This window comes from Lichtheimia ornata (genome assembly GCF_029851405.1).
Source record: "Lichtheimia ornata isolate CBS 291.66 chromosome Unknown scaffold00014, whole genome shotgun sequence".
Classification (NCBI taxonomy): domain Eukaryota; kingdom Fungi; phylum Mucoromycota; class Mucoromycetes; order Mucorales; family Lichtheimiaceae; genus Lichtheimia; species Lichtheimia ornata.
Window position 1 is genome coordinate 378,294 of NW_026695334.1, and position 26,587 is coordinate 404,880.

At 43.8% G+C, this 26,587-nt stretch overlaps 6 protein-coding genes across 6 annotated transcripts; 2 read left to right on the forward strand and 4 right to left on the reverse strand.

Annotated features, from left to right (window-relative positions):
- Positions 1–5,059: 5,059 nt before the first annotated feature.
- O0I10_004102 (uncharacterized protein) lies at positions 5,060–5,769 on the forward strand (the record flags this gene model as incomplete). Its single annotated transcript, XM_058484167.1, has 3 exons — positions 5,060–5,129; positions 5,233–5,469; positions 5,540–5,769. The coding sequence occupies 3 exons, from the start codon at positions 5,060–5,062 to the stop codon at positions 5,767–5,769; spliced, it is 537 nt and encodes a 178-aa protein (XP_058345155.1).
- Positions 5,770–7,155: 1,386 nt separating this feature from the next.
- Positions 7,156–7,962, reverse strand: O0I10_004103 (uncharacterized protein; the record flags this gene model as incomplete). The annotated part of the gene is made up of 4 exons (XM_058484168.1): positions 7,156–7,452; positions 7,507–7,620; positions 7,692–7,865; positions 7,933–7,962. 4 exons carry the CDS (start codon positions 7,960–7,962, stop codon positions 7,156–7,158), a joined length of 615 nt encoding a protein of 204 aa, XP_058345156.1.
- An 11,544-nt stretch (positions 7,963–19,506) lies between these two features.
- Positions 19,507–20,808, reverse strand: O0I10_004104 (uncharacterized protein; the record flags this gene model as incomplete). The annotated part of the gene is made up of 1 exon (XM_058484169.1): positions 19,507–20,808. One exon carries the CDS (start codon positions 20,806–20,808, stop codon positions 19,507–19,509), a length of 1,302 nt encoding a protein of 433 aa, XP_058345157.1.
- A 222-nt stretch (positions 20,809–21,030) lies between these two features.
- On the reverse strand, positions 21,031–21,598 carry O0I10_004105 (uncharacterized protein; the record flags this gene model as incomplete). Its single annotated transcript, XM_058484170.1, has 3 exons — positions 21,031–21,202; positions 21,272–21,365; positions 21,421–21,598. The coding sequence occupies 3 exons, from the start codon at positions 21,596–21,598 to the stop codon at positions 21,031–21,033; spliced, it is 444 nt and encodes a 147-aa protein (XP_058345158.1).
- A 967-nt stretch (positions 21,599–22,565) lies between these two features.
- On the forward strand, positions 22,566–24,357 carry O0I10_004106 (phosphoenolpyruvate carboxykinase (ATP); the record flags this gene model as incomplete). Its single annotated transcript, XM_058484171.1, has 3 exons — positions 22,566–22,679; positions 22,748–23,302; positions 23,365–24,357. 3 exons carry the CDS (start codon positions 22,566–22,568, stop codon positions 24,355–24,357), a joined length of 1,662 nt encoding a protein of 553 aa, XP_058345159.1.
- Positions 24,358–25,366: 1,009 nt separating this feature from the next.
- O0I10_004107 (uncharacterized protein) lies at positions 25,367–26,419 on the reverse strand (the record flags this gene model as incomplete). The annotated part of the gene is made up of 1 exon (XM_058484172.1): positions 25,367–26,419. The coding sequence occupies one exon, from the start codon at positions 26,417–26,419 to the stop codon at positions 25,367–25,369; it is 1,053 nt and encodes a 350-aa protein (XP_058345160.1).
- Positions 26,420–26,587: the final 168 nt, after the last annotated feature.

The following is a 26,587-nucleotide window of genomic DNA, read 5'->3' on the forward strand; positions in this document are numbered from 1 at the left end:
GTCTATTTTCTTCAAGGGGGTAACCATGGCACATGTCTCTTATACGTTTGCACACGCTCTCGCACGCCATCATTATGATCATTGTATCTAACGCATACTATGATAGGGTTTTTTTTTTATCTTGCAGCGATTCCAACAGCAGTCTCCTTTTCTTGGCTGACACCGCGGCAATACCCGATGTGAAATTTCTGTTGCAGATTCATACCCACTGAGACGCAAGTGAGAAAATTCCAGGGCGAAACACTACCGGATCTACATGGCCATGATGGCAAAGCCTGATAACGTGGGGCCGTTGTTGTTGTTGTTTACTCCTGATGACCATTTTTCTTCATCCGATTTTTTATCGTGAGCGTCATCCATGTGGCTTCCTTGGTCGTTTTACATGTGGTGTGTGTTTTAAGCTTACGTGTGGTTTATCACCAGCCAAAGCAAAAGCCTTTACCCTGCTGCTGCCGGGGCCTCATTGACCCACGTGTACTATTATCATCCTTTGCAAAATGTTGGTTTGTGCGGAGTCGGTGAGCACACACATGTCCGTTACATACCACGTTCAGCTCTTGCCCTGACACTTGCCGTAAAAGGAGATGATCGCTATTTGATGATATAACCTAGTGCATCACATTCGATCAAACACATGTATGGATTAGCTATATGAAAATGCTCGCCATTGAATATGACACCGAAACAATAATAGCATCTCTATCATTCGTATAGCTTCTTCGATATCATTTACTTAACGTATCCATGTCTTTGAATTGTGAGAGGAGGCTGTTGCTAGGCAAACGAAATTGGTGGTTGCCATGGGTACCAAACACAAATGGACGTACAAGTGGTAACCAAGGCAACACCCTCTTGCCTTTGTGCTATAGAGGCTATGCTCATGATGCGGGGAAGTTTTGCTGTGATGTTGGTTGCTGCAGCACTTGACCAATCAGATTCATTTCGACCCCATGCATTATAATGAGCCAGGAGTTCACGGCTTGATTTGATACGAGGGACGTCCCTTCAAAGCACAATTGAGATTGAGTATACGACCTTCAACCATGGTTACCTGCTTGAACGTCAATGCGCAATATCCAAACACCAAAGTAATGAGCAATCTCAATGCATTCCACGTTCTAGGATGTGCTACCAAAGATAAAAATGCGATCATAATAAGCGTTCTTGCATAAAGGCCATTGATCACATTACGGCATGATCTTGTTTATTGAGCAGTAATTCTTGGTCACACATGTAATAGATATCCACTCGCCCAGTGTGAAATAGAGAAAATGTATTAAGGTTTGAATTGTTCGTCGACATGATGTACTCTTTATTAGAACGCGTATTACTATGAGTTGATGGAAAACCACTGCTAATGCTTAGCCCATTGCTGTATGATAACAACAATGGTTGCCCAGATGTGACCACGAGGAGGTGATTAGCTATACACATCCAAAAGGAAAATGGGCACCACGAAGGTGACAAAGAGGACACCATAAAGGTGATAGAGAGAGTTATCACGAAAGTGAAAGAGAGAGTCATCACGAAAGTGACAAAGAGGGCACCATAAAGGTGATAGAGAGAGTTATCACGAAAGTGAAAGAGAGAGTCATCACGAAAGTGACAAAGAGGACACCATAAAGGCGACAAAGAGGACACCATAAAGGTGACAAAGAGGACACCATAAAGGTGACAAAGAGGACACCATAAAGGTGACAAAGAGGACACCATAAAGGTGACAAAGAGGGACACCACAAAGATGCCAAAGGGGACACCAAAAAGATGCCAAAGGGGACACCACAAAAGGTGACAAAGGAGACACCACAAAAGGTGACAAAGGGGACACCACAAAAGGTGACAAAGAGAAAAAAAAGCGTCATCCTGTACCGAACGCGTAGTCTTATACCAAACAAAAACGAAGTTCCGATTTTCAAGGCGGCATATTAGTGGATGGATGTTGTCTTCCTCAAACACCGCTAAAAATGCAGATTTGAAATGCGCCAAAACTTGGCTTGATCATTGCGCTGGTGATGAAGTGGCGTGCATGGAGAGATCAATGCGATACCTTTTGATCTCGAAAGGCGATTACATTATGCTCTTGTTCCACTCACAATTAGTCACTCATTTCAGCTTCGTCTATCATCCATTGCTAATGTATACACGTCGTTAATTGTCGTCGTTGTCGTCATCATCGTCTTTGCTACATTGTCTTTCGGTTGGTAGCCGACGTTATGATCGAAGCGTATTGTAATCCCACATTGCATCAACTTTTGGGACCAGCCTTACGGTAAGCCCTCAGATTGACGTATGTTAAAACGGCCATTGGTCACTTTAATGCTCATAATGAGCAAAGAAAGCAAACATGGATCGTGCTGACGCCCGTGTAACGGCTTCTTGCAGCTTCAACAAGCATAGTTGATATTCGATGATCGGTCATGATACCACAGCAAGCATACAAGTCACTATCAACCATATGTAACTGCATGCTTATGATCATGGGGTCCATAACAACATTACGGAACGTAAAAAATGTCATATGCAAATGAACGGCACTTGTATGCTTATGAAGATTGGATACTTTGGTAGATGTAAGGTCGATCAAAAAGAATGATTTGAATAGTAGTACTTACATTATCACGGGAACGTTTTGTTGTTTGGATGCGCGATGACCATGCGGCACTGCAGCTTGTTGAGATACGACACAATAGTCATGCACATTTCACGTGTGCCTTACTTGCCGACAGCAGCACAATGGAACGACCGATTTTATTTCCCGCCGTGTCTGTGCCCTGCCCATAATGGATCATGCACCCGCGTTTTCGCCATTATTACGTACTAGGCATCTTTATTCATTGCTTTTGATCAAATCATGGATCGTTACGAGTGAAAAGCTTATACAACATTATACACGAATATGGATAAATGGCAACCTGGAAATGGGATATGCATTACATACGCTGATGTCCGACACACCATGTTGACATGTCGTTCTATCGACCCAAATGACAAAGCAGAAGCACCACATGCCCCCTGCTGGGCCTCATCTGCATTGCATTGCTTGAACCCTTCTTCATCGCATATTCACATTATCACATATTACGCGGGTTCCACTTTGGTAATCAGTAGAGCATCGCCATTCTTCTTATTCTGCTCGTTTATGTTTATTCTTTTTTGCTATGGTCATGATCACCCATTACGGCGATTGTAAAGATAGGCATGATAACGTTTTTTATACGTGTACATCTTGATTGTATTATAAACTAAAGTTTAACTATATTACAATGACTGCTGCTGCGGGAGATTGAATGAAGATTAATAGTGGTGGGTGTCAGCCGGTAAGCGAGATCTTTCTCACACTCCTACTCGCATCACGAAACAATACCAGTATATGCATGGCTGATCAGTAAAGTCATTACGACACAACTTGAATGCATTCATCCTATCCACTTGCTGGCTACTTACTTGAAAAAATAGGGCTATAATGAAAAGAAAGGCCACCTGTCATTATCATGACATAAAAGGCACAGCCAATTTGACTATGCAAACAGACGCCCTGTATTAGAAATGCATGCTGACATCAAGCAGTTGCCCGTTTACTATCATTTGCTCCGGAGTAGTGTTCCAGACAAAAGCTGCTTGCCAAGCTCACGTGGTTACAGCATTGGCAGCGTCACACAAAATGGTCATCCCACCCTGCTCACAACGCCCATTTATGTCTTTCATTCTTCTTTTGGGGAATTTACTGCGAGAGATGATAAGACAACAATATCATACACGCCATAGCAAAGAAATCTCTTTTCTACCCCTATTGTGCAGCTTTTGTTTTTATTCAAGGGATCATGTTGGATCATTAAAAGGGTCAAGGGGCTAGTACTACTACTGCTGCTGCGAGGAGACGACATAATGAGCGCTATTGTGTACCCCGTTACCTAACATTACAGGAGGGTCATGTTTACCAAAATGTGCCCATTTTGTATGCAGCGATGTTGATTATTGCATAAGCAAGGAATGGATTGTGTAGTTTGGGGGTAAGCGATAAACGTTAATAATGGGAATACCCAAAAGGAATATGCGAAAGAGAAGTGGAGAAGCATACCTTTTTTATCAAGAGACCGAACATCGCTCATTCATTCTTCTACTATGGTGGTTACAGTTGCTGAAGATTTTCTCTCCCCTTGGGCAAACGATGAATGAGGGGGGTCAATAACGGGTTGATTGTAGCTAAAAAATTAGAATGAGACCCAATGTTTCTTCTGTGGTCCGCGCACATACGATTTTTGACTATTCTTGGGCAGTAGTTTTTGTACCCTGAAAGCTGTTTCGCGCGACACGGCATTCTTTGCCCATCTCATCTGCCCCTGAATTGACCATTGGGCCTTTGTATTTTATTAACCTTTGATCAGTTACCATGGATACGTATATACACACAATGAAATGTTACATGATCGCTGGTATGTGTGACAGATCGGCAGAGCAGTGCAACAGCATGGGTAGTGCAAAAAGGCAATGCACTCCCCACACCCCCAAATTTTCCACACCAAGCTATCCCCGCATATAATCCACTTTCCACTATCCTCCCCCCAATGTCACAAATGTGATGGGTACTTGGATGTCAAATGAGCGTCAAATAATACAACAGGCACTGATGCATTAGAAAGGCGTGGGTAAAAGGAGATACTTGATGTTGTTGCATTGTATGTATGCGCCGTAGTATAAGCCTGTCTGCTGCAGCAATCGGGCATCAATCACCAAAAAGGGGGAAGCATCAATGAGTGTAAAGTGGAAATCGACGATTTTCCGATCGCGAGACTTAATCCAGCCAACTTTTTTCATGTACATGTGCTGACCCTATAAAGTAATCAGCGGGCAGGTCCAACTAAAAAAGTCACTGCACAGACGCTGCTCAAAGTCGACGAATCACTATAAAAGTAATGCACGTCCACCAGTATGACCATGCTCTCTCTCACACACACGTCTTTTTTCTTTTTCGCTATTCACTGACACCCCTTATTCACTTGCCATACTACATCTTGTTGCTTTTACATTTACACGCAAACTCGATCTTTTCATCTTAAACATGCCATCCGAGAAATGCAAAATGATGCGCCAAGTTTTCTTTGGCTCCTTCAGCGCTGTAGCGCCTTATCGTATGTATACCCTGTCCCACATAAACAAAAACTCTAGTTGCAAGGAACGCACATGTTGTGTCCCAACGTGATCTAACCAGCTGTATCTCTCTTTTTCTCATAGCCACAGACGACCGGATGTGTCGAATGGTCCATCATCATCAAAACAATCAATTACCGTGCACCCGATGTGATCATGATGCGGCTTTGGCGGATCGACGATCAGCTCACAATGCTCTGGAACGTCAACGACGCGAACATCTTAACACGAAATTCCAAGAACTTGCTCATGCCTTACCATCTTTACAAAATATTCGTCGCCCAAGCAAAACAATGATCGTATCCAAATCACTCGATTTTGGTAAGGTGTCAACATCTTGGTCATTTTGAGCTATCAATCGGTTGACATGGTTACGCCTTTTGTCATATAGTTGCTGCAAGCATCCATCGCGAAACAAGCTATATGGCCGAGATCCTTCAGCTACGACGACAAAACGAACGACTACGTAAGCAAGCATCCACGCTTTCACAATTTCTGATCCTCGATGATCCACTTGCACCACCCTCTTACACAACCATGCCCGATGTTTGCTATCCTTTGACATCCCCAACATCAACAGCAATGACTGAAAAGAACAGCAGCGCACAATACATGTGCTAAATCATCACGCAGGGCATGCCCTGTTCGAATACCTTTCGCTCTTTCTCTCTTTTACATGCCCCAACCCCGCACATAATTCATGTTAAGCCCACACCTCCATCTTCTTTTTTTGTATAGTCCGCCTCCCACATGCATCACACTTTTCGCTTTTCTTTGTAACTTTTTTTTCTTCTTCCTATAACGTTTCTTCCATATATTGATTATTGGAATTTACAATGCATTTGTTATTAATACATGCCACGTATGTGAGCTCGTACAAAATACACACAGACATCATCGTGCAACCTTAGCCAATGTCCCGAAATTGCACGTTCTTTAATATGCCGATCATTGACTTTATTGTTACCACAAGGTTGCACATCATGCTGGGTAAGTCGCGCGCGCGGGTGCTTGTCCACTTTTAAAAAACGATCCTACGTATTCATTATGCAATGCTGTTGCTCAAGAATGACCCCATGATAGACTTGCAAGCCAAAAAATTATCAGGTCAGGCTGCTGATCCTTGCCATGTCCGGTATCTTGTGTCCGAAACAAAGATAATGATGATGACACGTCCCTCCGCCGAAGAATGGTCTCTTGTTGGTTCTATATTCGTCGTGCATTGTATCCACGTAATCAGAATGCTGGTCTTCTCGATTGATTAGACTTTTTACCCCCATTCGTCCAAGTAACCCTTTTCCCCCCTCTTCTACCCTCATTCAACATATCACGTGGCCCATTGTGTGGTTGTAGTCATAGGATGTTTATGATGCTTTTGTGGATCTCCACACCATACTATTGCATACAGTGTTTGACGTTGTACAGCAGCTATGTGGGTGGGTGGGGTTGGATCAATGACAGCTGGATATATAGGTGCATGCATATTGGTTTACTGGAATGTCTAGTGTGAAACATGTTTCTACAGGCTCAATGATGTGCACAATGTTGCTGATTTTGTCCAAGAGACCAAAGCCCCATGTCGTCATCGTATTCCTCGTGTTCTTCATCTTCCTTGATCCCTTCTTGAGCTTCCTCTCACCAGCGCCAATGACACTCAACAGCAATAATGGTAATGGCACCCTAGTAGGAATAGCACCACAAGCTTGCTCAAGAACCTATAAATAACAATCAACTATTCCGATCCAAAGAATCATAATAAAAGCCTTTTCTTTACCTCTTCAAAGTGTTTGCCATCGAGGGTCTGGAATAGTAAAAAGATAATACGATCATTCTCAAGAACCCAACAAGTTCCCTTGACGTCTTCAAGAATGGGAGCGGCTTTGTCACCAGGAATGAACAAAAGGGCAACAACGAGGTACTCGATTCACCAATGGCAATAAAAGGCAACTTCCAAGTGATCTGCTCTTCAATTCCAAAGCGTCTGTTGTTGTGCGCACCACCTTGTTGTCAAATCGGCATCCTTTGCTTAAGATCAACGCATCTGCTCCACCAGTCCTTTTGACAGCTCCATCCAAGCTTGATAGGTCGTTTGTCCAATGACGGCTTTAGCTTGCATAAATCAGGATGCTTGGTCGAAAGTCTTAATGATCCTGCCACTGTGCTCTTGCTGTACGGAAACACAACTGCAAGGGGACGGGGATTCCACAATGAATCCTGTTGCACCTTCTTGCCATGGATATTGCCTATCTCCACCAGTATCCTCGTTGGATCTCGTTGTGTCATAATAATGTAGCCGAGCCCATTCTATTCCTTTCGTAAGTTCACTTGAAGATGACGTATCCTGGAATGACACCTTACCATGAGGTATTTCTCAATAGCATCTTTGCATCGAACAACTCTATCTCCATGCCATCCATATTGTGCTGCTGCTGTCTCATTGTAAGCAACAGGTCTTGCTTTGTAAATCCAATGCTATGCGTACCAATGAAGCAATGTCCAGCATTCTTTGCGTTGAGACAGTCTCTTGTTACAGCCACAGGTACCACCATCCAACGTGCATAAACTACCATAAACTCAATGTAAGATAACAAGGACAGTCTTCGCCTTCGTGCCAACATACCCAACAGCGGTTCTGTAAAGACGTATTCCTTGCGCGAGCCATGGAGCGAATACACACGATATCCCTTTGGAGTTTGTACGAGCAACAGAATAGTACCCTACATGCGAACTTTAGTCCCTCAATGTCCAACTTGGATAATAAAGTAATGAAGCGATTGAACGTACATGTCGTATAGGAATGGAAGCTTGAGCCATGGGTAGATCGCGTGCGTACTTGCTGCAACTGGAAAGTTGACCACCACCTGTTCACGCGTTGACGCTGTGGAATGAAGGCAATGGCTATAATAGTTAAAGGATTGTATGTTGCAAGTGGAGTTAACCTTAACTTACGTTGTGAAGCGGGAGTGGAGAAGAAGGGGTTCCTTTTCTTCCTTCTCGTTGTTCTCAATTTGTGCACGCGCTCCCATCCCCACCCCGCCTGTTACAGTTACAGCTGTAAATGTGTACCTCAACAACATCCTATACATTCAAATCAATATCATCTCGATCCACTACTTGAGAATTCAATTGAGCATAGTCCCCGTAATCAAGCTATCCATGATTTTACTGTGCGGGATTGGCGTCTATTAGGTCCGTGCACCTCAATGCAGCTCCACCACTCACCTTGTACAACCACCATCCTCTGACACCCCCTATCAATCATATAAAAAAGGTCATGTAAATCCATTGTCATTCTCATTGTCATAATGGACACCTGCTTCATTGTTGAATCCTTGCGCATAAAGAGTCCACACTGCCCAAACAATCAACATCATCCTATTTATGCAGCAACCTGTCAAGGACGCGTGTGTAACCACTACGTGTCATTCCACTCAGCTCTTCACCTTGCTGATAAAGCGCGCTCGGCACCATCCATCAAGAGGAAGTAAGTCCATCACGCTTACAGAATAGGTAAAACATATAGGTGTCCGTATCTCTAAACTTTACAATCAAACGTGGGGGACTTTAATAGAACAAAGCTGCTCGTCTGGGTCAAAGGAATCATGTGTCTTGGCTGGTAGCGACATTGGGTGATTCTAGGATTGGCCACCACGATCGTGAAAGCTGCACACAGGATTCCTTTGACCCTGACGAGCAGCTTTGTTCTATTAAAGTCCCCCACGTTTGATTGTGAATTTAGAGATACAAGTACCTTTATGTTTTACATATGCTGTAAGCGTGATGCTATATGAAAAGAGTTCGTTGTTCATTGTAAAGTAGAAAGATTAAGATGCAGCAAAAGATGCAGATGGACGTCTTTGTGTAACCCAGCCGATTTGCATGAATGGAAGGGTTGATGGATGATACTTTATACACTATTCAATAAGCTCATCATTGGCAGCTAATAGCCAATTCCTCCCAGTCACCATTGTTTCCCAAACCAATACATGTGAACGATTCTCCTGCTCCAGCCCATCATTCCCATCATTGAAGTTTCTTGATCCGAGGGGATTTGATTGAGCTACGCCCAAACAAAGAATACGTCAATTCTTGAAAGACAGACCCTGCGAATGTCTCCGTCTTTCAAACTTTTGGACGCTCCCATTCCAAATTTTCAAATGAAGCGTGAAGTTTTTATTAGAAAAAGTTTATCAGCATGCTCGAGAGCACCCTTCTGACCAATTTTCAAGTTGGAAGCAGGCAACTTCGGGGCGGTGGGCCGTCCGCTCTTTATTTCCCTTCATCCACCATTTGGATCGCCCCGCATTTTAAATCTTTACAGTGAAGCCTGCAGGTTTGAATTGAATGAAGTTGATCAGCATGTCGCAGCGAACCTTCTGACAAAGTTTCAAGTTCGAAATGGCGAATCCCAAGGTAATACATAGTATTTCGGTAAATCATGAATCAGGCGCTGACCTCCATTTCCAACTTACATAGTAAACCCACATTGCACCCTCCCCTTCCAAATTTTCAAATGAACATAAGATCTTTTTTAGATCAACGTGATCAGCATGTCCAAGAGCATCTTGTGTGAAAGTTTCAGGTTCGAGAGGGGTAATCTCATAATCAAGGTTTGATGTATAGTGTACATGGATTTATACAAGAGGTGTCCGCCTATTTAATTTCCACTTCTTCCACTCCCACTTTATCTTCTCTTCCTCCCAATCTCAATTGTTGGCCCATTCGAGTATACAACTACCGCCTGCGAACGATTGCCCTGCTTCAACCCATCATGTCAATCCTACAACTCTCTTGATATGAATGTCTTTGACTGAATGGCAAGTCCATGGCGTGTACACAGCCTTTTGTCACTCTACTACAACACACGCTCTGACGCGCTTCCCTGCCGCAATCCAATGTAACAGCATTCAATGCACCAGTTGCTATTAACAAGCTCTTTACTCCATCATATCCCACAGCGTTCTTTACTTGCAGCAACGCGCCTTACAGCCTTTTCGCGTGAACAGCAGATAGCCATTGTATAGAAACAACTTTATTTATATGTAGCAACTTGCTTCAATACATACGAATTACAATGGATATGGATCTGAATGATGCAATGCTTTGGTACATGTGATGGAAGGAAGTGGATTCATTGACAGGTTTGGTTCGCTTGACCCATTTAGAACGTGATGTCTAGTTTGAATGACGCACTATCAGCCATCAACTACGCCACAATACAAGCAGTCTTCAACTGGTTGAGCTGCGATGGAAAGTGACTCAAGAAGAGAGGGACCAAGGATCGATGGGAAAGGGAGCGCATCAGCAGCGATATTAGTTTGCAATGGTTATGGATGGAAGGATGCGATCAAGTGCAGTGATGAGAAGTCGTGGAATGTTGCTTTGGTTACTTGGCGCGTCATCAGCAGGAACGATCGATCGTTTCACGTGAATACGGCTGAGGATGGTGATGGATTGGATGGAATTGAGAAAAGGCTTATATCTTTATTACGATATTATCAAATAGTGCACAGAAAAAGAACGCAAACGAAAGGAGGTGCTTCACAGCAATGGATGAAGATATTGGGATACTGGAGCCAAAGCATACAGCACCTCATTGCAACCATGTATAAAGGTGATCATGGCGACAGCAATCAAGAAAGGATGACGCAATTATCCCTGGTGACTATATACAATGTGCTTCGCCCATAGCCTATTCAATTTGGATATATTTTTCCCTATGTATCTTGTATCTACTTGATAAACATCCACAATACCGTGTCTACGTGTTCTTCGACTTTTTATTAAATGAAAATTGGATCCAACATAATACTTGGGTATCCTACTATTAGCTCTGATGTGCAAGGGGTAGATCACTTGGTTGTTTTCTGCATTGAAAGGGGGACAGCAAATTGAAGGGTGGAAAGCGAGATATCATATTTGGTAAGGGGGTTACATAATAGGTTACACAAGTTGGTTCAGGAGTGGAGTTGCATAACCCATTGACGGATTCATGTAATGCGCACAGACCTAATAGCTTAATTACGAGGGCTGTTCTCAATCGAAGACTTGGAGCAGTGGTCATTCTATGGAGCTAAGAGCATAGGATATTGTTGAGGGTACGTATAAACAGTGATAGCTGCAAGCGGGGTGGCATGGAGTGCACGAATTGGAGCGAACAGGAGGAACAAAGAGACCACTCTTCTTCACTTCCACTTTACAAAAAGGTAAGCTCGTCTCCATTTTACAAACTACAACGCGTTAATTGCTGGCATCTCTACACAAACAGCGTCCATTGGGTTGAACATAGGTCAATGGCGACACTTTCCAGTTGCAGACATTCAACAGCAAGTACGCGCGCGATCTGCCCATATGACTCAAGCTTCCATTGCAATACAAACATGTACGTTCCATCGCTGCATTACTTTATTATTCAAGTTGGACATTCAGGTTCTAAAGTTCACGTGTAGTTTGCTGTCCTCGCGTTCATACGAGATTCCAAAGGGGCGTCGTGTGTCGTGTATGCTTTCCATGGTTGTCATCAAGGAGGGTCGCAACCTATTGTTACTATGGGTATGTCGACATGAAAAGCGAATGCTATTGTTACCTTACACTTCATTTACTGTAGCTTGGACACGTTGGTTTATGGTACTCTCTGGCAGCAAATACAATTGATATCAAAGCAAGAACGCTGTACGCTGGCTCAATGGTATGCGTGGTATTGGATCTACAAAGCGAAACCGTTAATTAACGACACTTACAGTGAAATGCGGCAAGACAATATGGATGACATGGAGATACGGTTTTATTTGAGGCATTGATGCTATTGAGAAATACCACAAGGTAAGAGGTTCATTGTGGGATTCATTGGATTCAAGTGGACTTACTAAACGCCATACAGTGGCAGAGCCTCTTTCGGCGATACTATTATTGGTCACTGCTGCACGTCAAGGATGTCATTGTATAGTACTATGCTCTCTGGGGAATTTTGGCCCGGAAACAGTGTGACTCAAGATGCGATGGCAAGGCCAATTTGAAAAGGCATCCGTGCACACGGCCTCCATCCAAGTACGGCTATTGATTTCCTTGCCTACAGAGAGAAGGTGTGATATCTCTCTTATGATGCCAATTTCAGGATCCAATGAGAGTGTAGTACATATGGTGGCACTTGGCGCTGCAGGTTGATTATTGTATTGCCTTGGAATGGTGTATTTGGCTGCAATTCCTTGTGATCACCACGGCTCAGGTATGTATGACTCTCATGCTTTTTGGGGACCTTTGCTGAAACGCCTACCATTATTATTTAGAGGGACCATTGCAGAGAGCTACTTGTCTTTTGGTGCTTTGGAGTTTACAAGATCACAGCTATGAATTGCTAAGTATTGTTGGATGAGTTTGGACAATTGTTTATGGTGCATCTTCTTTGGCAGGTGAATCATGTCAGCCATGGGGGAAGTGTTTATGTCTTTTGGTGGTGTCAACCTTTATTGCGTCTCGGGTGGTTGGTTACCAAGCAACGGGCGATTTCTCTGGAAGAGGTCCGCCAATGCAAGACTTTAGGAGTGGATTGTATCAGCAACAACAACAGCATCCATATCGTTGGTTCCATATCAAGCCTTATCCCATCATCTGGTTCTTCTCGTTATCGGCAATTTGGGGAACCCTCCTGAAACAAAGGTCCCTTATCGATCGATCATGTCAGCAACAAGGAGCAGGTTTATACCTTTGGCGTCAGCAAGCTTTCGATCATCTCGTGGTTCTGATTATCAGCAATTCCTTTGATGGATCTCTACAAATTATACGCGTCTTATGGATGGATAATGCCATCACTAAGCAATGAGAGTCCGCGCTTTCGACATCTCTGGTGTTGTCACTGGCAACATTTATGCACTTCCCTCAAGGCATTCATCGTCAAGCTGCATTCGATTTCCAATGAAAACGATTGCCATTCACATCGCCTTTTAGCCATATGTACGTCACTCCGCAGCTAGGATCTGGTTTGGGCTTTCGATGCACAATGCTTTCTCGATTTGAATGTGGCCTTGGGCAGCAAGGATTGTCTCGTTGTCTCCTCTTTGTATGGGCTCTTCGGCATCATGTAAGTATGCTCTCTTGGTGGTATCAATATTACTCAACCTTCTCACTGCATATGCCCATAAAGCATCGTTCCACCTTCCGGGCCGAGTGCCACCGTAGCGGGCCTTATCACCAAGAGAATGATTGCAAGATCGGCTTGATTTGGATATCAGCAGGATTTCGTGCATGTTGGGTATCATTGGTAATAGAGGATGATCCGTTTTTTGGCTCCAATCCCAACCAACATCCTCTTTTATTATAGTGTGCGGACTATTCAGCAATCTACTTGTCTTCTGGTTCTTTGATTTTCAGATGAAGCTGTCATTGAATGTCGACATGTTTTCGTGCATATGGCTACCATTGGTAAATAGTGATCCATTCGTTTCACGCCTGCTTTTCAACCTCTTTCGTTTATTGTAGTATGTGGTCTACTCAGCAAGCTATTTTCTGGTTCTTGGGTTTTCATGAATGCAGCTATCATTGGATGTCAACATGTCTTCGTGCATACATGGCTATTATTTGGTAAATAGTGCGATTCGGGTTATTTGTTCGAGGGCTAATACTCACATGAAACCTCGTATTGTCGTTATCAGTTCAAGTGTAAAGGATATTGTTAAGGCACACACTGTTACAAGCGGGGCGGCGTGGGAGTGCACAAACCAGGAACAATGAAAGGAACACCTTCCCAATTCCCGCTTCACAACTATGCAAGGTAAGACCAACTCCGTGATTTACACTCTCCACAACGCACCACTTCTGGGCATTGCTGGCCATTGCACACCGTCAATGGGTGAACAGGTGGTCAAGGGCGAAGATTCAGTTACAACAAGCACGTGCGCGATCTACCCATGACACAAGCTTCCATTCCAATACAAACATGTAAGTTCATCGGCGTAATTCCTTTTATTGTTCAAGCGAACGTTGTGGTACTAAAGTTCGCGTGTAGGTTGGTGTTGTCTCGTCTATACAAGACTCACGAGGCGTCGTGTGCATTCCTTACCGAGTTGTCCACAGTGAGAGTCCTCAAGACGCGTTTACATTGCCTCTTTTGGGTATGCTGACAACAAAAGCATGTGGGTTGGTTTTACATGTTATCTTTACATTACATTTACTGTAGCTTGAATATGCTGATGATGGTACCTCTGGCAGCAACGGGATACGGATCTCAAAGCAAGAATGCTGTACGGCTGGGTCAATGGTATGCATGGTATTGGATCTACAAAGCGGAACCTGACTAACGACACTTACAGTGAAACAGCAGCAAGACAATATGGATGACATGGAGATACGGTTTTATTTGAGGCATTGATGCTATTGAGAAATACCACAAGGTAAGAGTGTCTAATAGGATTCATTGGATTCAAGTGGACTTACCAAACGCCATACAGTGGCAGAGCCTCTTCGGCGATACTATTATTATCACCGCTGCACGTCAAGGATGTCATTGTATAGTACTATGCTCTGGGGAATTTTGGCCCGGAAACAGTGTGACTCAAGATGCGATGGCAAGGCCAATTTGAAAAGGCATCCGCTGTGCACACGGCCTCCATCCAAGTACGGCTATTGATTTCCTTGCCTACAGAGAGAAGGTGGATATCTCTTATGATGCCAATTTCAGGATCCAATGAGAGTATGGTACATAAGGATGGCATACCTTGGCGCTGCAGGTTGATTATTGTATTAAGCCCGGACGGTGTATTGGTTGTACCCTTGTGATCACCATGGTTCAGGGCGTCGTGTGTCTTCCTTACCGAGTTGTCCACAATGAGAGTTCTCAAGACGTCTTCACATTGCCTCTTTTGGGTATGCTGACAACAAAAGCGTGTGGGTTGGTTTTACTTGTTATCTTACATTACATTTACTGTAGCTTGAATACGTTGGATGATGCTACCTCTGGCAGCAACAGGATACGGATCTCAAAGCAAGAATGCTGTATGGTTGGCTCAATGGTATGCATGGTATTGGATCTACAAAGCGAAACCTGTTAATTAACCAACCTTATCATAAAACAGCAGCAAGACAATATGGGTGACATGGAGATACGGTTTTATTCGAGGCAATGATGCTATTGAGAAATACCACAAGGTAAGATGTTCATTATATGGGATTGGTTGGATTCAAGTGGACTTACCAAACGCCATACAGTGGCAGAGCCTCTTTCGGCGATACTATTATTATCAAGGCTGCACGTCAAGGATGTCATTGTATAGTACTGCGCTCTCCTGGGGAATTTTGGCCCGGAAACAGTGTGACTCAAGATGCGATGGCAAGACCAATTTGAAAAGGCATCCGCTGTGCACACGGCCTCCATCCAAGTACGGCTATTGATTTCCTTGCCTACAGAGAGAAGGTGGATATCTCTTATGATGCCAATTTCAGGATCCAATGAGAGCATGGTACATATGATGGCATACCTTGGCGCTGCAGGTTGATTATTGTATTGCCTTCGGATGGTGTGTTTGGTTGCAATTCCTTGTGATCACCATGGTTCAGGGCGTCGTGTGTCTCCCTTACCGAGTTGTCCACAATGAGAGTTCTCAAGACGTCTTCACATTGCCTCTTTTGGGTATGCTGACAACAAAAGCGTGTGGGTTGGTTTTACTCATTATCTCACATTGCGTTTATGGTAGGTTGAACATGTTGGATGATGGTACCTCTGGCAGCAACAGGATACGGATCTCAAAGCAAGAATGCTGTATGGTTGGCTCAATGGTATGCGTGGTATTGGATCTACAAAGCGAAACCTGTGAATTAACGAGACTTACAGTGAAACAGCAGCAAGACAATATGGAGATACGGTTTTATTTGAGGCAATGATGCTATTGAGAAATACCACAAGGTAAGTGTGTTCATTGTGGGATTGGTTGGATTCAAGTGAACTTACCAAACGCCATACAATGGCAGAGCCTCTTTCGGCGGTACCATTATTATCAAGGCTGCACGTCAAGGACGTCATTGTACTATACTTTCCTGTGGAGCTCTACATGTTGTGCCCGGGGACAGTGCGACTCATGTTGCGGCCTCAGGGATTTAAAAATGCATCCTCTGTTCGCACGGCTCCATCGTTTTACGGCTATTGATCTCCTTGCCTTTAGAGAGAAGATGGTATCTCTATTGATGCACTTCATCGCGTCGATCCACAGGAGAGTACCGGTACTATGACGTTTCTTTGGCTGTGCGCTTTGATTATTACTATACATCCTGATGGCCTATTTGGTTCCCAAGTCTGCGGGTGATGATTGCATGATTCAGGTATGTATGACTCTCATGCTTTTTGGAGACCTTTGCTGAAACGCCTACCATTATTTAGAGGGACCATTGCAGAGATCTGCTTGTCTTTTGGTGCTTTGGAATTTACAAGATCACAGCTATGATTGCTAAGTATTGTTGGATGAGTTTGGACAATTGTTTATGGTGCATCTTTTATAGGTGAATCATGTCAGCCTTGGGGAAGTGTTTATGTCTTTGGTGGTGCCAACCTTTATTGGGTCTCGGGTGGTTGGTTACCAAGCAACGGGCGATTTCTCTGGAGAATGTCAGCCAATGACGTCTTTTGTGAGTGGATTGTATCAGCAGCTAGCAACAGCATCCATATCGTTGGTTCCACATCAAGCTTTACCCTATCATCTGGTTTTCTTGTTATCGGCAATTCGGTGGGCGTCCTGAAATGGAGTTCTCTTATCGATTGATCACATCAGCAGCAAGGAACAACTTGTATATCTTTGATATCAGCAACCTTTCGATCTTCTCGTGGTTCTGGTTATCGGCAATCCATTTGATGGATCTCTGCAACTATACGTGTCTTATGGATGGATCATGTCATCAACAAGCAATGAAGTCCCGCGTTCAAATCTTTTGTGTTACCAAGTCATTCATGCATCTCGTCAAGGACTCCATCGTCAAGCTGCATTCCATACCCAATGAAAAAGGATTGGTATCTCATTCATATCGGCTATATCTCTGAGTGTACTCCCTTCCGCAGATAGTCTGAAAGTATCTTGTGTGTGAAAAATGTGTGAAGCTTGAAATGTAAATTCCTTTTACCCCATCATCATTTATCCTAAATACAACATCATGATGGTAATAATGATCTATTTGCACCAGTTAATTGCGGCAACTCATCTCATTTTATTGACAATCTTTAAGGCCATCATCCTTTCTAGAACCATAACCACCACTACCACGCTAATAGCTACATAATACAATCATGGATACCATCATCTTTTGACCAAGGTCCAATCATCCAAATCTTTACCAGTGTTGCTTCCATGCCTGGAATCTCGCCTGAACAAATGATGACCCTGGTTGGATAAACAAGTTGTTCGTCCCAGAGTGCTCTTGATCTTGTCACTGTTCCCTTGTTGCTATAGAAAGATAGATCCACCAATGCCCTGTGCCTTGTGAAATAACCTTACCATTTTCATCCTGTTTGATACCTCCATCATCCATCATTGCCCAAAACCTTTGGTGAATCATGTCATGTCATCAATGTTGCGTGCTCGATGATTGCTTTTGCCGAACCATTGATACCAGTATATCCATGTAAAAGCACTCCTTGTGATCATTGCCATGGGATCGTCCAACGTAGCAAGGCCAATTTGAGATACGCCTTATATCATCCCCTTTTGCCTTGGATCTTGTGCAAGGGAGTGAACGATACCTTGTTAGTATTCTGGGCGTTTAATAAAAGCAGCAAGAAGTGTTTGGACATACCTGATTGTTTTGTTCCAGTCATGGGTGGATCGCGGTTACTCTCTTGGTCAATGAGGAAGGAGCATGGGGCACCTATCGCTGTTTGACACGCTCCATCTTTCACCGTTGACGTTGTTGTTGTTGCGATGGAAACGGCATCAGTGAGTGCTCTGGAGGAGTCGGCGTTGAGTAGGTGCTGCGAAGAAAGAAAAACGCCGCCATGGAAACCAACCTGCCAATTCATATACAGCTGTGGATATACACAAGAAGAAGGATTTCAACGCATCTGTATATGTGTGTATGATAATATTAGTTACGTGAATGATTCGTATTTTTTCTGCTACAATGATGCCTCAATTCATACCTTACACAAAGGGACTACCTTGACTGTCTCCGATTAATATCACCTAAAACTCAACCACTGCTGCTGGTGATCCGTGCACGCTTCACGCATTCCCACCTTCCCCATATAGCAATGACCCAAGGTACAAGAAGTGTGTCTTTATGTATGTCTTTTATCGTGAACATGGTGTAAAGAAGGCAATGACTGCTGTAACCCATATATGGTATGTTGGTGTCACGCTCGTTTTCAGCCGCAGCAACCATCCGCAGTAACGGCTATAAAAGAACCGCCTTTTTCCTTTTCTTTTCTTTACCCTTCCTTTCCAACGAGGTTTTGGCGCGTCAAGACCCGGCACCTGATTCGAGGGATAGTTGTAGGGGGCTCCAACTACTTCTCTCAGTCTTCAAAAAAGGTACAAGCGGTGTCCCCAGCACTGCACCTTGTCGACCTGATATTGGTGCCCACAGGTAGAGGTGGGGATGGTTGAGCAGCGACCTTCTCGTGGTCATCCCTGTGAGTACTTGGTCTTTTGGCTCAAGGAAACCAACAGCTGCTTCTTTATAGTCCTAGTATTAGTATTATGATAAATAAACTTGTCTTTTAAATACACATACATACTCTTGCCTCTTCACATGTTCTAAAACGCGTTGCCAAAGTAACACTTGGCTAATCGTTGCTGTGATCTTGGTTGCCAAGCAACACCTGTCTGATCGTTGCTATGATCTCGGTTGCCAAAGTAACCCATGGCCAATCGTTGTTGTGATCTAAAGGAAAGGTAACTTGAACCTCACGTTCGATTGTAGCCATGAGCGAGTGGTGCTGTTACAGTGTGCCCACTTCTTGGCTGTTACAATGCTTTGTGCTTGTTCGCTTTTGATTCTCCCTCTTCCACACATACAGCTGATTTCCCAAAAGCTTACATACTTTTAGCCATATACCCCAACTACCTCAACCTTGTTGTCTTCAGAAGCTCAATACACACGCCTTGACAATAAAGATGCTATGTATGTTACTATGGTTACTGCCTCATCTTAGTACAGTGCAAGTTGCCAAGTCAAGCACACAAAAGCATTAGTAAACTCTGGTATCATTAGTACAAATTTGGCCAATAGAGCTGTCAAGTTAACCGATACTCAACATTCGTAAAAGAATATAAACAAAAAGCTTGCTTTAAAGATCAATGTATTTGTATGAAACATGCTATTTACAAATGAAATGATATAGCTATGAAATGATGGGGAATAGGGAGAAGGAAAAGGGGTTGTCTATCAAGAGGAAGAAGATTCATCAGAGGAGTGGAGAGATATCCTTTCCCATTCATGTTGCTTGTGTTGATCCATTTTGTCCAATAACTTTTCAGCTTGTCGAATGAGAGCCTTGCGTTCCTTGCGTATTTCTTCACTGCCGTCAGATTGAATGGCATCCAGCTTGAGCATCAATCGCATGACTTCATCTTCAAGACCCAAAAATTGCCGATTATCAGGACTTGTAGCAATGATCTCATCCTTCATCGAATCCTGGAACTGTAGCCGTGTGCCTGGGATAGTGATAGCTTCCTTTTCCGACAAGAGTGCCAATTGTTCACCAAGATTACGCAACTGGGCATGCTTCTCCTCGAGTACGGCTTCATCATTGGAAGAAACGGTTTCCCAAGTGCTGCTGTCACTTTCCATCCCTTGATCATCCTCTTGATGGATATCGGATGATTGTTCTTGTTCCTCGGGTGTAGGATCTTCTTCCATTGAATCGTCTTGTTGTTGTCTTGACTCTTCAGCAGCAGCGTCCTTGGGTTGAGAATCATTGACAAAATGAATGGGCACCGAAAAAGAGAAAGAGGGAGCAGGAGTGGATTGTTGTTGTTGTTTCGAGTGATGATGAGTAAAGTTGATAGGGACATTGCTGGATTCATCGTTGTCGGAGATAGAAGTTTGCTGCGGTTGCTCATTGTCGCCATGGATTCCAACTTCATTGTTGTCATCTTGCATTTCCTCGTCACTTTCCTCGTCTTCGTCACTTGAACCCCATAAATCACGCAGCATGGTAGACATCCATTGATTGTAAAGTTGTTGTTGCTGTTGCTCCTTGAGAAGTTGCTGCTGATACTCCTGTTCTTCCATAAGTTGACGTTGACGTTCCTTTTCACGCAAGAGATTGAGTTGCTGTTGTTGCCACTGACGTTCGAGTTCACGTTGTCGTTGAAGTTCTTGTTGACGTTGGATCTCACGTTGTCGTTGAAGCTCACGTTGACGTTGGATCTGACGTTGACGTTGAATTTCACGCTGACGTTGGATCTCACGTTGACGTTGAAGTTCTTGTTGACGTTGACGTTGAAGTTCACGTTGACGTTCAAGCTCCAAGTGTCGTTGTAGTTCCTGTTGACGCTCTAATTCCAATTGACGTTCGATCATACGACGTTGATGTTCACGTTGGATGGCCCGACGGTGCTCTTGTTCATAATAGAGCTGTTGATCATAGGATGGCTTGAAGAAGATATCCAATGGCATGATAGAGGAAGATGGTTGTTGTCTTGGAAGGTAAAAGATGGGTGATTCTTCAATGTAGAATTCCATAGTGTTGAGCAAGTAGAGAGAGAGAGAGTAAAAGAGTAAAAGAGTTGATGATGATGATGAGCCGGGTTGGATGTAAAGTGGAGTGGTTTATATAGGTGATGTGGAAGAGGCCATTTGTCATTGTGTGTCTTGTAGCTGCCAGAAGGTTCTTGCATCCACCAGTAAAGCACATAATTTGCTCGAACATTCTGGTTGGCTGGAGGAGTTTCTTACAGCGACAAATCAAGAATGCTGTCGACGTCGCCATGCGGGCCTATGATTGCCCTTCTCGAATGCAAGCTTGGTAAACATAAGCACGCTGTCTTGAGCAATTCCCAACTGGCTGACAACAGCTTCATCATCCAATAACCTCTTCCCCTTGAATGACAGACAAAAGGTTCTCCAAATATACTTCCTGTACATAGAATGACATCATCAATCACCACCAGCCAAATACCCTCATTGTATGTGTATGTATTCTTACCAGCTCACTCGTCGTTGTGGATGAATGCGACCAAACTGTATTTGGATCAACCTTTTGATATCACGGATTGACGACGCTTGCTTCACTACAATATCTATATACCCTCCAAAGTCAACATCAATCGCATTGCCCTCCAACAATGGACTTACACATGGGCTCCAGTTTGTTGCGATCGACTTTGATACGATAAGCCCTGCCTTGTTCAATGGCAATCAACGTTTCCAGTTCTTCGATTGTTGGATTCTTGGGCACGTTTTTCAGGAGTTCATGGTCGAGAAGGGCGTCAATTCTTTGTTGCAATTCGATCTCTCGAGTCGAGTCGGTCATGAGTAGTGAGTGCGGGACAAGAAAGCGGTGGGCTGATGATGTTGATGTTGATGATGATGATGCTGATCCATGATGCGCTGTATGTATACACGTGTAGTAAACGAAAAGAGGTGTTTCACATGCAAGGACCTTTTCGTGATTTAGCCGATGCGGATGGATACTTCGGATGGCAAAGGGAGAAAGTGCATGAGTTATACCAGCTTGTACATCATCGGGACCACGCTGCATACCACAACTATGCCACACATGGAATATAGTATCCCACGGTGTCCTTTGACCATGGTTGTACAATTGATCTGCCAATGTGGACGACAACTATGCAAAAAAGGCGACTTGTGATGAACGATTATCATGCAATTAGTATCAGCAGTCTAGATTGAATGAATGATTCATTAAAGCAGCTGTATTCACCCGCACACATACATACACATGATGAGCAATGTATTGGAGGAGGAGAAGGAGGATGCAACAACTTGTTTATTCCATCAAAGAACAATAGAACCTTTTGTAACAACAACACTGAACACCATGTTACCATTGCAGGAGGGAGAGTGAGAGAGTAATACACACACACACACACACACACGACGAAATAGATCCACCACTATATTTGCGGTACTAAACAACCATCAACCGCGGGAGGGGAGCAACCAAGCTAAGTAGAGCTTCGATTCACATGTTATACACGGGAACACAAAATGACCAAAAGAAGTGTCTTTGCCTATAGGGCATTTTCGGAAGGCGTCCACCCGAACTTTTCCGATGGAGGCCCGTGATACTTGAGCTCTTTGACGCCTTAATGCGGGGAGCCAACGAAAATAACACCTTTCCGTTCCGACTTGCACTTTCACGTTGACGGCTGCTTACCTCTTGGAACAAAATCATTCAGCATATATATAAAGCCTCCCCCTTCCTTCTGCTATCGGCTGTTCCTTTAATTCAATTTCATTCATCTTTCAATTACATCATGGTTGCTTCTCCCAGACCTGGATCTCCCCTTGGCCGCCCTGGCAGCTCTGCTTCTACCCGTAGCAAGGTTGAAGAAGAACTTCACGAATACGCTGGTATCGATTATGACAAGGTAATTGCTTTGTTTATCATTTGATGCATTCAACTCGATATTCATATCTTCTATTTTGATATCATTAGGTCACCATCAAGCGTAATGCCTCTGTTGCTGTTCTTTACGAAGAAGCTCTTACCTATGAACAAGGCACCGTGATCTCTTCTGCTGGTGCTCTTTGTGCCTACTCTGGCAAGAAGACTGGTCGCTCTCCCAAGGACAAGCGTATTGTGCGTGAAGAGACCTCTGAAAAGGATGTCTGGTGGGGTCCTGTCAACACTCCTCTTGATGAAAAGGTCTTTTTAATTAACCGTGAGCGTGCCATTGACTACTTGAACACTCGTCCTCGCCTCTATGTCTTTGATGGTTATGCTGGTTGGGACCCCAAGTACCGCATCAAGGTCCGTGTTGTTGCCTCCCGTGCCTACCACATTTTGTTTATGCGCAACATGTTGATCCGCCCCACTGATGAAGAGCTTGAGAACTATGGCACTCCTGATTTCACTATCTTCAACGCTGGTGAATTCCCTGCCAACCGTTACACCACTGGTATGACTTCCACCACTTCCGTCTCTGTCAACTTTAAGCGCAACGAAATGGTCATCCTTGGTACCGAATATGCTGGTGAAATGAAGAAGGGTGTAAGTATAAAATAAGGTTTTGGGTCATGGGAATAAGAATCTGATCATTTCATGTTGCACAGATCTTCACTGTCATGCACTATTTGATGCCTAAGGCTGGTGTTCTTTCATTGCACTCTTCTGCCAACGAGGGTCCTGATGGTGATGTTTCCTTGTTCTTTGGTTTGTCGGGTACCGGCAAGACCACTCTTAGCGCTGATCCCAAGCGTCAATTGATTGGTGATGATGAGCACTGCTGGAGCGACTCTGGTGTCTTCAACATTGAAGGTGGTTGCTATGCCAAGTGCATTGACCTCTCTGGTGAAAAGGAACCTGATATTTTCAACGCCATCAAGTTTGGCTCCGTCCTTGAAAACGTTATCTTGGATGAGGAATCACGTGTTGTCGACTATGCTGACAGCTTCCTTACCGAAAACACTCGTGCCTCTTATCCTATCTACCACATTCCCAACGCCAAGATTCCTTGCATGGGTGGCCACCCCAAGAACATTATCTTGTTGACTTGTGATGCCTTTGGTGTCTTGCCTCCTGTTTCCAAGTTGTCTGCTGCTCAAGCCATGTACCACTTTATCTCTGGTTACACCACCAAGGTCCCTGGTACTGAAGATGGTATCGTTGAGCCCCAGGCCACTTTCTCTGCTTGCTTTGGTGCTCCTTTCTTGGTCCTTCATCCTCAACGTTATGCTTCCATGCTTGCTGAAAAGATGTCTCAACACAAGGCTGATGCTTGGCTCATCAACACTGGTTGGATTGGTGGCAAGGCTGGTGTTGCCAAGCGTTGCCCTCTCAAGTACACTCGTGCTATCCTTGATGCTATCCACAATGGTGAACTTGCCAATGCTGAATATGCCGATTACGATGTCTTCAACCTCAAGGTCCCCACCAAGGTCACCAACGTTCCTGATGAGATGCTTGATCCTCGTAAGGTTTGGATGGGTACTCCTGAAGAATACACTACCTCCCTTCACAAGGTTGCTTCCATGTTCGCTGAAAACTTCAAGACTTACCAAGATGAAGCTGCTCCCGAGACCATCGCTGCTGGTCCCAAGATCTAAAAACATCCATTTGATCCATACTCTACTAGCATGATCCCCCCACATATAAAAAAAACATAACCCTCTCCCTCCTTATCCGCCACCATGATCATCCTTCTTCATCCTTCATCCCACATACATATATCATCACTCGAAAACGTTTATGTATATTTTCTCTCTTTCTCTCTCTCTTTCATACATTTCATAAAAAAAAGAAGAATACATCATTAGATTTGAGAAATAGCATATACACACAACAACATGTGACCCGTGAAGGGAGGGTGAGAGGGGGGGAGATGAGAATCATAATGAGAAAAAGAATGAAAATGCAAATGCAAATGCGCCACTTTGGGGGTGGAGTGTGATGCAAGAATGGGTCGAGAAGCTTGTTTTGATTATATCACACGTATGCGTGATTTAAATGCAATGGGTTGCATTAATGAGATTTAAGGTTGTGCTTCTAACTTTCACTCTTTCTCTCTCTTAAGATGCAACCCCTCCCCCAAGGAAAACTTAAATCGTCTTGCACACTAACAAGCATGGTGCTGGTTATGCAACCCCCCTTGTTTCTTTTTGGGGATGATGGTAATCCAAGAGTAAGAATTGATAATGACCCTGGTGCCAATGCAACCTTATCGGCTTTCTTTGTGTAAAATAGAAAATAGGGGTCGTCATTTGGGGGTGCTGCGAAAGCATCAAGTTGATTGCTGCATAATTATATACACATCAAAGACGTATCATGAGGTCAAATTTGTATTAGCTGATCGTATTAAATATCCACATGAGATCAAGAGATACTAGTAAAAGATATATGTATAACGAGAGGGAAGGTATGTGTGTGGGTGTGGGGTGTATATAGATATATATATATATAGCGTGCAGTGGATGAATGAATGATGCATCCTTGTGCGTCAGTTGTATGTGTGAGAGAGAAAGAGTGAAAAAAAAGAAGCGGCGCTAAAAACACCCATCCTGGCACCGGATTTGCGTAATGATACATGATGAATTTTGGGGGGTGTGTGGTGATTGACTACAATTCAATTGGCAATGCACGAAGCTGTCGTTGATCTTCTGAACAAGGTATCCGATCCAAGGCAACTTCTTGTATGGCAAGGCGTGATGAGGGTTGTAAAGATGTGGATGATGGTGGAGGAAGAGTGGTGGTATAAAGCGATGATGGTGGTTGTGGTGCCCCATCATCACCACCAGCACCACCTGTAGCAGCCGATGGCGACGCATAACGTTCATACACCGCCGCATCACATTGCTGCTGTTGTTGTTGTTGCTCTTCTTGCTGCTGGTGTCGCAAATGATAACGATGCTGGTATTGTTGTGTTGGTGTTGTATGCGTACTCAATGATGTTGTTGTTGCTGGTGCATCTACGAGCATCATATCTTCATCCGATGATACAGGAGACGAGCTCAAAGAAGGTGGTGGAGAGGGTGGAGATGATGTAGTGTTTGCTACTGCACCTGTAGCATTGCTCATATAGGATTGTCGCATGTTGTGGATGGTGGCAGAATGACCACCACTGGTGTCAAGTGGATTAAGCTCTGGGTAAAGGCCTTTGGGTACAACAATTTGACTCAACATTGAATCAGCACTAGGTTGTTTCAGTCTTCCTGCAAGTACATCTGCTTTGGTATAATAAGAAATCAAATGCAGCTTTTGGTTGGCAGCTGTGCAAATGGAAAAACTCTGCTTGATCAACCCATCAGGCTTGTAGGAACATGCTGATGCTGCTTTGCTAACAGGTGCATGATGATGGTGTTGGTGGTGGTGGTGCTGGTGTGCCGATGATGTTGATGATGATGATGAACGACGTGGACGACGTTTGGTATCAAGTTCTCGGTAGGTTAAAAAGCTTCCCAATACACGACTAGGTGACCATGTACGGCCATCGGTCCAACGTCGCATTCCAGCTTCTCGTTCATCCCATGCAAACACCGATCCAGATTGGATATGAATACGTTCTTTGGTTGAGAGGCGTCGTTGCACACGATGAAGTTGTCCACGTCGACATGCTTCAAATACGATAAGAGCATCTTGAGGGGTCTTGATATAGCCGATGTATGTTTCCATTTGTTATCGTTGTCGTCGTAAAGAATGGAAAGAAAGCGATGTAACGTTGTGAGAATGAAAATGAAAGAGAAAGAGAGAGAGAGAGATCGAAGAGAAGGGTGCGAGGAAAAGTGATGAGCAACAAAAGAAACAAGGACCGCTATTTATAAGGGAGCGATAACAAAAGCA